Source organism: Eufriesea mexicana, unplaced genomic scaffold (genome assembly GCF_001483705.2).
Source record: "Eufriesea mexicana isolate 0111107269 unplaced genomic scaffold, ASM148370v2 scaffold4744748416, whole genome shotgun sequence".
NCBI lineage: Eukaryota > Metazoa > Arthropoda > Insecta > Hymenoptera > Apidae > Eufriesea > Eufriesea mexicana.
The window spans coordinates 19,192-32,869 of NW_016907984.1; the positions used below are offsets into that span (position 1 = coordinate 19,192).

The 13,678-nt window shown below is 35.2% G+C and overlaps 1 protein-coding gene across 1 annotated transcript; it reads left to right on the forward strand.

Annotated features, from left to right (window-relative positions):
• The first annotated feature begins 3,856 nt into the window (after window positions 1-3,856).
• Window positions 3,857-13,531, forward strand: pip (heparan sulfate 2-O-sulfotransferase pipe). Its single transcript, XM_017906235.1, has 7 exons — window positions 3,857-3,879; window positions 3,950-4,259; window positions 8,311-8,517; window positions 8,690-8,769; window positions 9,725-10,006; window positions 11,898-12,052; window positions 12,267-13,531. The coding sequence occupies exons 1-7, from the start codon at window positions 3,857-3,859 to the stop codon at window positions 12,461-12,463; spliced, it is 1,254 nt and encodes a 417-aa protein (XP_017761724.1). The 3' UTR covers window positions 12,464-13,531.
• The last annotated feature ends 147 nt before the right edge of the window (window positions 13,532-13,678 follow it).

The following is a 13,678-nucleotide window of genomic DNA, read 5'->3' on the forward strand; positions in this document are numbered from 1 at the left end:
TGTGAAAGGAAAGATTTAGCCAACGATAAGACATAAGTAAATCAACGACGAAGCATTCGAATATTATACGAAATACTCGAATGCTGAAACAAAGAAAATAGAATGAAAGAAATAAAATCTGGAAGAAGAAAAATAATTAGAACCTGAAAGAAAAAATAATTAGTACCTGAAAGAAGAAATTATTGTGAAATTATTTAAGAGAGTGGACAATGGCAACTGAATAGCCATTGATCTAGCCAACGATTATATACAAATAAACCAACGACGAAGCATTCGAATATTGTACGAAATACTCGAATGCACAAACAATGAAAACTAGAATGAAAGAAATAGAATCTGAAAGAAGAAATAATTAAAACCTGAAACAAAAAGAAAAAATATTAACGCGGACCTTCCGGAGTCAAAGCGACAACTGGCTCGAGCCTGCACGCGGGCCCCTTATATAGCGGCGGTCGGTCGAAGATCAGCGAAAATTTCCGAACTTTTCCGATTCCAGTAATTATTACTTTTCCGCTTTAATAGCCAATAATTAATTAATTTTTTCACTTCTATTATAAATTTACATTGCAAACAATTTGTTATTAACAATATTTATTTGTTATTAACAATAAGTGTACCAATTTATAAACATTTTGTTAAATTATATGTACATTTTAACAGAAATTCGTTATAAGATCAAGCAATAACCAGAAATTTGTTAATTTTTTAATTTCCATTATAAATTTACATCGCGAACAATTAATTATTAACAGTATCAATTTGTTATTAACAATAGGTGTCATACTTTATAAACTTTTTGTAAATTATATGTACATTTTAACATAAACACGTTACAAATTCAAGTAATAACCAATAATTCGTTAATTTTTTAACTTTCGTAATAAATTTACGTTGCGAACAATTTGTTATTAACAATAAATCTCATAATTTATACATTTCTTGTAAACTACAATTTCATTCGCACTTCCATGGAATAAATTCGATTTCTCTAAACCTTCGCGATTCGCTCGAAGACGAGGAGTCGATTTAGAATTACCTCGACGACCCTTGTTCGACTTACGATTACCCAGGAATCAGCGAGACTTAACGTCGTACAAAATAGGAAGAGGGAGATGCTCGCACTGCGAGAAGAAGCGAAAAATAACACGCGGAGCCATTATGGTAGCCGCGATGCGTGAAACCGCGAAATAGATTGCTGCCTTTCAGGCTAACCATTAATCGCCTAAACACGTCGACCATGAACGTTACTCTGAATTTATGGCACACCTGTCTGATATCCGAGTTGATCGTGGCAAATGACATATTCTTATTGCACTTTTATCACGACTACGATTAGAAACTACGATTAGAAATATCGACGAAGATGTTAAGTAGATATATTAATTAGAATTTCTCCGCGAGCATGCGTGTACCAGGGTAATTGCGGGACGTGTGCACTTGAAGTAACTGGGTTACTATTGTCGCCTACGAGGAGACAGTGAAGCATGACTGAAGACTTTTTAACCTAGTTTCGCGTTTTAATTCTCAGTATTTCAATATTTCATTTCTCAACTCTTCTCTTTCGTCCTGGTCTCGTTACTTGTCTCGAACCCTGACCTCACCAGGGTTCAATTGATGAGTTTAATTCGGCTATTTCGTCTCTGCAATGTCGATTTAATACGATGCTATTTAAATTAATATCGTTTAATATAAGTTTATATTGTTATTCAATGTTATATAATGATATTATCTAAATTATAATTATTTAAATTTATAACCTATCCGAACTTCAATCGCAATTGTAACGCAATATAGAAGTACTCTTGCTTCCACGCGTGGTTTGAAGAAACCTTGAAATGGATTTGTAATGCAAATTTGTCATAAATTTGTAATGGAGTTGTAAAATGAAGAGGAAGACTCGTATAATTTTACTAACATGATCAGGTACCTCAATGACGAGCTGCAAATTTGAAAAGGAATTATTTGTAAATTTTACAGATTTAAATTGCCTACTCGAATCTACTGTTATGAAATTTTTCTACCAAAATTTATTCGAATCCTAAAATCCTGCTTCCATCGTTACAAAATTTTTCTAGCACAATTCAGTACCTAATTAACACACTCGGCGTAAAATTTCGCGAAAACAAGGAGCACGGTTTAATCTAGGTGACACGAATGCGATGCAAATTGCTCTCGATGGATTCACGGCTTTAATTAGGTAACTGTAATAACGCGAAACGAAAGAAAGGTCCATTACGACGAAGTCCATTTGAGAAGTAGAGTGTGAAGAAAGAACAACGAGTGTCTGCGAACGGTAATTCCTGTGGCTCTGTTATCACAGCAAACAGAAGATCTCGTAGTCCTATATTCCACGCAGCGGCCATTTTATCCGAAAGAATTGCGAACAAAAATCTTACAGTTCGATCAATCGTTGTTAATGCAACCACGTAAATTAGTACTAATACAAACGTCAATTTGTCCAAAAGTGATCCTGTCCTTGTAACTAAATACCTGTCAATTAACATCCTACTTCCTACACAGCAGAAAGGTGAAGAAAGGGGAAAAAATGGGAAGAAAAAGGAAAAATAAAAAGACCATGGTTAGGCCATGGCTATTGGAAAACAGTAACAGAAATAAACTCAAAATTTCCTCTCGTAATCTTCACCATTACACAAATAACTATGCGTAAAATTACGTGTCAATCGTCTAATATCCTCTAAGACATGTCTGCTCCCAAAAAGCCACAGAAAAGGAAGAATAAAATCACCAAGCACCAAAGAAAAGAAAGCAAACACGCAGAGAATATAAAGAAAGAAAATGGCGTGGTCTGAAAAAAGCAATCCTGTTCTCGCAATTAAGTACCCCTCAATTAACATCCCCCTTTCCACACCGGAGGAACAAGAGACAAGTAAGAAAGAGAAGAAATGAGAAGAATAGGGAAAAATGAATGAACAGAGCGATGTTCCGAGGGCTGTAGTTAGATCATGGCAACTGGAAAACAGTAACAGAAATAAACTCAAAATTTCCTCTCGTAATCTTCACCATTACACAAATAACTGTGCATGAGATTACGTGTCAATCGTCGAATATCCTCTAAGACACGACTGCTTCCAAAAAGCCACAGAAAAGGAAGAATAAAATCACCAAGCATCAAAGAAAAGAGAGTAAACGCGGAAAGAATATAAAGAAAGAAAATGGCGTGGTCTGAAAGAAGCAGTCCTGATCTCGCAATTAAATACCCGTCAATTAACAGGGGAAGAAATGAGAAGAATAGGGAAAAATGAAAGAACAGAGCGATGTTCCGAGGGTTGTAGTTAGGCCACGGTTATTGGGAAACAGTAACGGAGGTAAACTCGGGATTTCCTCTGGTAATCTTTACCATTACACGGATAACCGTGAAAGAAATTACGTCGCGATCGTCTAATACCGTGGCCAGCAGCCGGAAGGATGGCCCGTAAATTGACGAAGAATTCGAGGAAGAACGCAGCCGGGGAATCCGTAATCGAGGAGGAAGCGTGCAAACGCGTGTAGTAATAATGTAATAACGTAACGTGCTTGCGGCGTAATGCCAAGCCACGGGACGTGGACAGGAAAAGGAAGACAAGTGCGAGCCTTGTACTCTCCGTGTGACAGGGGTTACGTACTTTGCATGATCGCTGGATGCTGCTCTGTTTGCGGGACCAGGGGGGTTAAATGCGTTGCTCTGCTATTTATTCGCAGCCGTGGCATTTTATTTTCCTTCCTGTTAAGCGTGCAAAGTGGCAGTCGAGATGGGGACTCGTGGAATAATTGCTTCTTGCGAATAGCAATTGCATATTCCTATTCGATTTCGTATTTTTAAACCTGGCAACTCGTATGGGCAGAAAATAGGATTGACATGGGAGATGCTAAGTTTCAGATGTATTTGTTACCAGCTGAAGTGGAATTATGGCAAAACCATAACGACAATTGGACATGTCTGTTCTTTTAGATTCTGTGAGACTGAGTTTTACACGACTGTTGAACCTGACAACTCATATGTGCAGAAAATAGGATTGACATGGGAGATGCTAGGTTTCAGATGTATTTGTTACCAACTGAAGTGGAATTATGGCAATACCATAAGGACAATTGGACATGTCTGTTCTTCTAGATTCTGTGAGACTGAGTTTTACATGACTGTTAAACCTGGCAACTCGTATGTGCAGAAAATAGGATTGACATGGGAGATGCTAGGTTTCAGATGTATTTGTTACCAACTGAAGTGGAATTATGGCAAAACCATAATGACAATTGGACATGTCTGTTCTTCTAGATTCTGTACGACTGAGTTTTACACGACTGTGTTTAAATTTCGCAATGGAGGTCTCCTTCTATTCTCTTACACATGGTATACACTGATACAATGCATTCCTAAAATTCCATGTGTGTGGTATGGATTCATTCGTCTTTTTCGCATAATCTAACGCGAACATTTTCTCAATCCGTTTCATACTCATCCGAAATATTCTCGCTACAATAATATGGAATATTGATAAATGATAAAAGTCGATTTTGCACAGAGGGGGTTGTAAAAGTTATTGTAACAGGGGGTTAGACAATTTTTATTTATTCCCTCAGTGAGTACTGTAAGCCTCATTTTGTACGGTACTTTTTAAACATCCTATGTAAAGAGGTTAAATGCGTTGCTCTGCTATTTATTCGCAGTCATGAAATTTTATTTTCCTTGTTGTTAAGTGTGCCAAGTGGCGGTCGAGATGAGCAGCTGTGGAATATGTATATTTTGCATATTCATATTAGATCTGTATATATTTAAAAATGGAAACTCACGTGGAATATTGGTACATAACAAACATCGACTTTACATACAGAGGATTGATTATAAATAATTGCCCTATACGTGATTGGCCAATTTTTATTTATCTTGTCAATGAGTACTGTAATCCTTGTTCCAGACGCGATTTTTTAAAGGTCCTGTATAAAGAAATAGTATGATAATTTATTTTATTTTATTTTATTTTATTTTATTTGAAGTTAGTGTCGCATTGACAGCATAATCATTAGACAGACAAACTTCGTTTTTAACCCTTTGCACTCGATGACTTTTGGCTAGAGAAGAGTAGAAATTCAAAGATTCTCTACTAAAAAGCTGACAATACTTTTTTGAGTAGTAAATAAAGAATTGTATAATAACAGAATTGTAGAATTATTTGATTTCGATATCTCGCACACTGTTACATTGCATTAAATTTGATATATTAATTAATATCGATTTTCCAAATTTTATGAAATGGTGACTGAAGCTCAGTGCAAAGGGTTAATAGTACAGCTTGGACTTTTCTAAATATTCCAATCCTTTTAAGTACTTTCGTATCACTAAGTACTAAGTATAATTAAGTACTAAGTATTTTTGACGCTTGGGAGAAGTTTAAGCCCCTGTCTTTGTATTTAAAATTTAAATATCTAAACTTGGGAGAAGTTTATCGAAAACTTAGTTTATCGAAAACAGCATGACTTCGTTTCTAAATTTGGTGGTGCAACTTGGACTCTTTTAAATATTCGAGGGTATTTTTTCGACGCGTTTCTGCGACGACAGAGTCGTGTTTCAGAGCAGTTTATACTCGAGTCTTCGTATTTCGCATCCTCTGCATTCATAGCGTGGTTGGTTGATAGTGCTTGCAGTAATCGCAGCCTGGTGGTTTCGTATTCTTCGACCACTGTTCATGGGTAATTTTTGAGTGTCCAGCTCTCAGGCTTGTAACGACTATCCTGTCTTTCCCACTCGTCGATGGAAATTTTGCACGATGTTGCGTGTCTTTGATCCATTTCTCGTGCACCATGTCATATTCCATCCCTTCTTTTCTATTTTATGGATTAACTCGAGGAGGACTAGGTGGGGAGATGAGTGTGATAATGATTTATATGGGGTTATATGGTAAATTAGCGTTGAACTGTTGAATTTATGTAATAATAGTTATACGACACGTGCAGTGTTATATCGCGTAGAAATTTCTTGAATGAAAGTAATAAGAAACGGGCTCGATTTACTAAGTTTATAACATTGATCGAAGGCTGAGAGAAGTTTCCTTGTTTTTGAGTATGCAGAGAAATTACCTACGAGCCAACGAAAGACTGCAATTATCTATTGAAAAAGACAGCCTATTGGAAGGTTTAAGAATTCGAAATAACAAGCAATCGAAGGCTAATCGAGCAGTTTCCACAAGGTTGAATGGTATATCATCGACAAGCTTGCGGAAGCGCAGGTTCAATGTTTCCCTGATCGACTCGGCCTCGTGCAGTGAAACACGATGTATCGAAACGAAGAAGGGATTAACGCTGCTAAACATAAGCTATTCTAGAATACATTATTCTAATATTATTTTAATACTGAAATAATATATTATTCCACTATTGCTGTAAAATATATATAATAAACAACGAGCTCGAAGGAAAATAAGTTTTCACAGAAGACTGGGAATTATTATTAAAACTGGAATAAAATTGTATGTCCCGAATAAAAATGAATCTTGCTATTTACCTATTTTACCTACAATTATAAATCATTTATTTATTTATTTTATAATTGCTATAAGAAAATAAGTTTTCATAGAAGACTGGGAATTATTATTAAAACTGGAATAAAATTGTATGTCCCGAATAAAAATGAATCTTGCTATTTACCTATTTTACCTACAATTATAAATCATTTATTTATTTATTTACTTATTTTATAATTGCTATAAGAAAATAAGTTTTCATAGAAGACTGGGAATTATTATTGAAACTGGAATAAAATTGTATGTCCGGAATAAAAATGAATCTTGCTATTTACCTATTTCACTTACTCTTGCTATTTACCTATTTTACCTACAATTATAAATCATTTATTTATTTATTAATTTATTTTATAAGAACAAAGTAATTATAAATTAAAAAATTTATATTCCATTTAATTATTAGGAATATTTTTCTTCCTACTGAGTTATTTCTATCACATCCCATTACCTAACCTAGCCTAATCTTACCTTAAAAAATTTATATTCCATTTAATTATTAGGAATATTTTTCTTCCTACTGAATTATTTCTATCACATCCCATTACCTAACCTAGCCTAATCTTACCTAACTGTTAAAAAGAATTTTTGATTTATTAAATTCTTTTAGAAATTTATAATCCCATATTTTAAATTATTTATTTCTCTTCTCCCATAAATATCCTATCGTTAAAATTATCCGAATCGAAATCTAATACAGTGAAAATGATTTCAAAAAGGAAATGTTAAAGAAAGAATGGAAACATGACTTTATATATATTTTAATTGGAAATACGATACCTCGATTTGCTCTTTAACGAGTTCAAGAATTTCCCATTCCCTTATTCCATTTTCTACTCTTCTTTCTTATCAAACATTGTATTTCGAGCTCGAACTGCAGTGGATAAGAAGAAATTGACGTACCACGCTTCAGAAAGGTTCAATTATTTAATATCTTCTGCCGATCGTTTGTACCGCGCGCAAAAAGCACCCGGAAGTCTAGGTGAAACAAGGTATTCGTTACTCGCGCCTCCATTTGCAATTACGCGTTTGCCGTGTAGCCCAGAATGACTGGCTGATATCGTAAATAGTTACTCAACGAAAGGGAATGGGATGAGAACGACTCTCCCTGGATAGAAAATGAAAATTCCCAAGGAAAGAAGGCAACGTATAATCGGAATCGTGACAACTTTCCTCTTCTTACCCTTGCTATTACGATTCGTTTATGGCAACGAAACTTGACACGGACCAATCGTTTGACGATAATTAAAGCTGTTACGTTGAATGATCTATAAAATAAAAAATATTTTTTTTAATAAATTAAATCATTTCTCTGTATTTCTTTTTAATTAAATTAACCAAATTCCGATTTTATTCATTTTTGATTCACTGATTATAATTTGTTGTATCCTAATATAAAGGGGACGAATAAAAATGGCTGCTTGAACCAATAACATATATCGTATATAATATAACTTTTAAATACGATATATTTAAATATTGCAAATCTATTAAAATTTTAATTATCCCGGTCCTTCAATTAAAAGTAAAGCGTAAAACTAACACTGAAGCTCAAAAAATTATGAAATAATGTTTAATAAAAATTTATAATTTTTCCATAATTAATAAATTATGAAGTAATATCTTTTTATAACGTATAAGCAATGTGAATTTTTAGAATTGACTTTTAAGTTGCTTAAAAAATGCCTAAATATCGGAAATAAAGTATAGATCGCGAGAAATAATTTGTAGAGGCGAAGAGGGTGGAATAAATCGGAAAAAGAAAATGGAAATTTAAAGGTACTTCACCTGGTTTCAGTACAAAGAAGCAGAAGTGTTGGACATCGACGCGTTGAACAACACGAGAAGAGCGGGCCGGAGCGTCTTGTTCTTCAATCGTGTACCAAAAGTGGGCTCTCAAACTTTCATGGAACTGTTGAGGAGGCTGTCCATGAGGAATGGTTTCTCCTTCAACAGAGATCGCGTGCAGAGAGTCGAAACTATACGCCTGGCGCCAATTGAGCAGGTACTGAAACATTTATGAAATGTTATTACATTGTAATTATCGAGTTTGCCAGTAATTCGAAAAATAAACTGTGTAAATTATTCCTGTGTCGATTGAATGTCAATTAATAATTTATTAATGAGGATAAAAATAAAAATTGTTTAAGCATTGATACACACCTGTTTGCTTTTAGGTTCAACTTGCCACAATGGTGAGCAGCTACGCCGAACCATCCGTCTACATAAAGCACGTGTGCTTCACGAACTTCACCGAGTAAGTGTCCTGAAATCAGTTGAGATAGTCAGTGACTTGAACTGTATTTTAAAAAATTAATACAAGCAATAAGAACATAATTCAATTTTCTAATTCTTCTTCCATTTTATTACTAACAAATCCCACATTTCTATTTATCTATTTCCTATTTCCACGACCGAGCAGGGTTAAAATATTTTACTATAATTTGAATTTACATTCGAAGATTTATACAATTTATAAAATTCGTCATAGCATAAAGAATCTCGTATAATTGAAAAGGAAAAGGAATTGAAGTAGGATCGTTTGAAATAATTAATAGCTCTAATAATTAAATCGTGACTCCCTTTATTTTTAAATCTAGAAGCTATGACAATATCGAACTGTATTTTAAAAAATTAATACAAGCAATAAGAATATAACGAATTTTTCTAAATTTTCTTCCATTTAATTACTAATAAATCCCAAATTAAACTCTATTTCCACGATCAAACGGAGTTCAGTAAATTATTAAATTAAATTAAATTATTCGTTTGAAATAATTAATAGTTGGAATAGTCAAATCCCCTGATTCCCTTTATTTTTAAATCTAAAAGTTACGACAATACCGAACAGTAAATTATTAAATTAAATAAAATTATTAAATTATTGAAAAATTAATAAAAGCAATAACACAAAATAAAAATAAAAATAATAGAAACAAAGACGATAAATTTACTAAAAAATTACTAAATTCCCAAGAATCACAGTTCCACCATAAACATAATATAAATAAAACGAAGAGAGTGAAGCTTGGAATCGAATTCTTCCTTGCCAAGCAAATTCCTCCCAATTCCTGGCAGATATTCCTGCCAAGCAAAAGACACGGGGAAAAATGCGAGAAATCTTTGCTCCGGGGGTTAGCTAGCCAAGTACCCGGAAGTAACCCAAGCTAAATTCCCACGGGATATCTAACCTGGCACGTTTTTCCGTTCAGATTCAACCTGCCGCAGCCAATTTACATCAACATAGTCCGGGATCCTGTTGAGAGAGTGATATCCTGGTACTATTACGTACGAGCACCTTGGTATTACGTCGAGAGAAAGCAAATATTTCCAGACCTACCACTGCCGGATCCGAACTGGCTGAAGAAGGACTTCGAGTCCTGTGTACTTAAGGCGGACCGTGAATGCAGATACCTGGAGGGTGAAATTCACGAGGGGATCGGCGATCATCGCAGGCAAACGCTTTTCTTCTGCGGCCACAGCGAGAAATGCACGTAGGTCTCTTTAAGCTCTGGCTTTAAGCTCGCGCCACTGATACACTGGACAGCTAGGAGGAATTTAACTTTAAATGCTATATGTCTGATAGATTTTATCCTCCAACGAGTAATCTTCGTATTTGCTTATTTCCGCAAAGATCTTCCATCTTTGCGTCCCAGTATATGGGAAGTACTCCATTATGTACTTGCTTGTGAACTTGCTATGAGATTTCTCGTTTTCACACTTTTACAGGGCTTGAATGTGTTGGCGTTGCTGGGGTTAGAATGGGGTTTAATACTTAGAGGGTTTAATAGAAATAAAAATTCGATTACTTGGATGGTAAGTATGAGATTTGTCTTTCTTAGAGTCTCATGAATTTAGAATGTAATGTTGGAAAAGTTAGGGTGGGTTTTGATGTTAAATGAAATGGAATGAAAATAAAAATTGGATGGGGAATAATGTAATTTGCTTTTCGCCTTATTTTGTTAGGATTATTGGGGTGGTTATTTATTAGGCAGAGGGTATTGGCCTTAATTTCTGTAAATTGATGTGAAACTATTGCATACATAATATAGCGTGTTGATATAAATATTAGTAATAAGAGAAAATATTTTTCAAGATTAAATTTATAATAAAAATTATTGTAACTTCCAAGTAATTGATTATGTTAATCCAACGTTAAAATATTCGATATGTATCTATTATCTTTTATTTTCTGACATAGTTTTTGATAATTGGATGCCAGACAACGTCGACAAAGTGGATTCTGCTAATTAGAAACTTCGTGGAAATGAGATTTCGTATGCACTAATCTAATATCATTCCCTCTAGCAGAAAATTAAAGATTGTTTGAGGAACAACTTGGTAATTAAATTACTAGTTCCCAAATCCATATTCTGCAATGTCAGTTACTTGGAGTTACTCTCCCTAATTGTAAAGTAAAATGTTAAATATTGGAAATATCGATTGCTCTAACATACGTCTCTCTTGTTACCACACAACTACTATTAAAAGCATTCTTTCTCAATAACATATATTATACGAATATTTAAATCATTTAGAATGCTACCAAAAGTGTCTAATATTCATTTATTTACATTTATTAACGTCAGAAGTAGCAAACTTTAATGAGTACCTAAATTATAATCGAATGAAAAGGAATAAAAGAAAAAATAAAATAAGACAAACATATAACTATATGATTATTAATACTAAACCTATCATAGCTGATAGATGAGAGTGTGAAAGAAAAATCTCATAGACAATATTAAAAATTTAATTACATATATACTAAACACCAAATTTTTAAGTTTGACATTAATTAAGTGTATGTTACAATTCTACCCTTGTATCAAATTTTAAAAAATCGCTATCGCAGAGAAGGAAGAATCAAAACCTATTGTTTCAACACTTGACAGTTCTATCGTGAAAATTACAAAATGGAAAAAAATTATCCATAAAATTCTGTCAACGTTCAAATTTTTCGCTATATTATACTTCCATCCCTATATAAAATTTTAAAAAATTGTGATCGCAAGAAAAAATCAAAGTCTATCGTTTCAACACTTGACAGTTCTATCGCCAAAACAACCAAATAGAATCAAATTATCCATAAAATTCTGTCGACGTTCAAATTTTCCTTTATATTACACTTCTATCCCTATATAAAATTTTAAAAAATCACAATCGCAGGGAAGAATCAAAATCTATCGTTTCAACGCTTGACAGTGCTATAGTAAATTCTGCCAAAAGAACAAAATAGAAGAAAATTACCCATAAAATTCTTTCAACGCTGAACCGTCAGATTACGTACATATCTCATCTATCCCTCGGATTCCATATCTTTACCATTCCGTCACGCTATACTCGAATCACCTGTCATACTTATCAATTGTCGTCTCTCCGAAGCCCGTTCAACACGGTGGGTGCCCTGGAACGAGCGAAAATGGCAGTGGAGAAACACTACGCGGTGGTCGGCGTGCTGGAGGACGTGAATACCACTCTCACGGTATTGGAAAATTACATACCCCGATTTTTCCGAGGCGCCACCGACGTCTACTACGGTAATTCTTTTGTTCCCTTATTTGCATGTAACTGTAAACCTGGCTCGACCATTGCAATTACCCAGAAACAAACCTGCCTTGAGCACGAAATATCGTGCACCGGTCAGCGCCATCGCGAACAACAGTACACCTAGTTCCGATTATCGCTCTAATCGATCATGCACATCCGTGCCGTGCGATAAGACAATGAAACTGACAGAAGCTTCTCTTGCAGACGAGGTGAACGCGTTCACGAGGATCAATCGGAACTTCTTCAAACCGCCTGTCAGCGAGGAGGTGAAGGACATGGTGAGGAGCAACTTCACCAGGGAGATCGAATTCTATCAGTTCTGCAAGCAACGTCTGTACAAGCAGCTTAGAGCCTTGAAACTGACCAAGAGCACGCCTATGTTCGAAAGCAATAGTTTGTAACCGTGTTTACACGTCCCAGGAAGCGTCGAGGGACTCGTCGAATTGCCATTCGGCGACCGTCGAGGAGGACTTCCTGGAGACGTTGAAAATAGGATCGACCGATGGCTCGCCGAGCATTTCTCCGACGAGACTGTCAAGATGGAAGGTCGAGGATGCTAGGAATGACAAATAATTCGAACTATCTGAATTATCTCGGGGATTTTCGAGTCGGCCCGCGAAAGCCCGACGGCCTTTGGTGATAACACGACCACAAATATGACGCGGATGTCGAATGGTAGACAATAAAGGGTAGAATGTACGAGTCCTAGGTGTTCCTCCAGCAGGCCGCTCGCAACTGGAGGAACGCGTTTTGTAACGTAACGTAAGAGATAATCGAAGAAGGGAAATTAATCGTTGCCTTTAGCGAGGATCTTTCACGATCCTCGCGACTCGAAATCGTTAAAATTCGTAGATCCAAGTGTCGGATCGTTACGAAAGAATGTTCCAATAAGCAATATCTCATGTGATTCAGACGAGTGAGTGCTTTCAATTCGAATAGGACGCTTCGATCGAGCGCCTGTTTCCTTATTTTGTGATCGTTTCCCCTGTATCGTCTGTAAGCGTAGCTTCGCACTAGATCTACCACGATCGGTCTGATAATCGGTGAAATAACGGACGAGAAACTGCTGAAATGACGGACGAAGAAGGACGGAAGTCGAGGAATTTTTAAAACAACAAACGATCCAGAAGAGATACTGAAAACTCGTTTATATGTATATTATAAGATAAGCTTGTATATTAAAAAGCACGTCAAATGGCGAAGGTAATTGCGTTAAGGTGGTTGGTTCTGAAATAAAATTTCTAATACAAGTATTATTATAGACGTCGATACGAGTGTATATTAAATTTGAGCATGATCCGACGTGTAGTTTGCTAGATACGAGCTTTGAAATTCGCTCCTCTTGGACTTATATAAAAATTGAAATACTGACAGTGGAGTACGTATTTACCGATAATAAACAATCCACGATAAGCACTGAATCCAAAATTTAATCGAAATTATTCGAAGCGAAATTTTTCGTGCAATTGCTTCCCTCGATTTTAGAGAAATTTCAGCAAAAATGGTATCAAAGTATGAGAAATCGTTGCAAAAATATTATTTCTTACGAGATATTAATTATAAAAATTCCTATTCCTATTATAAAAATTATATAAATTCCTGTTATTGTTAAAAGG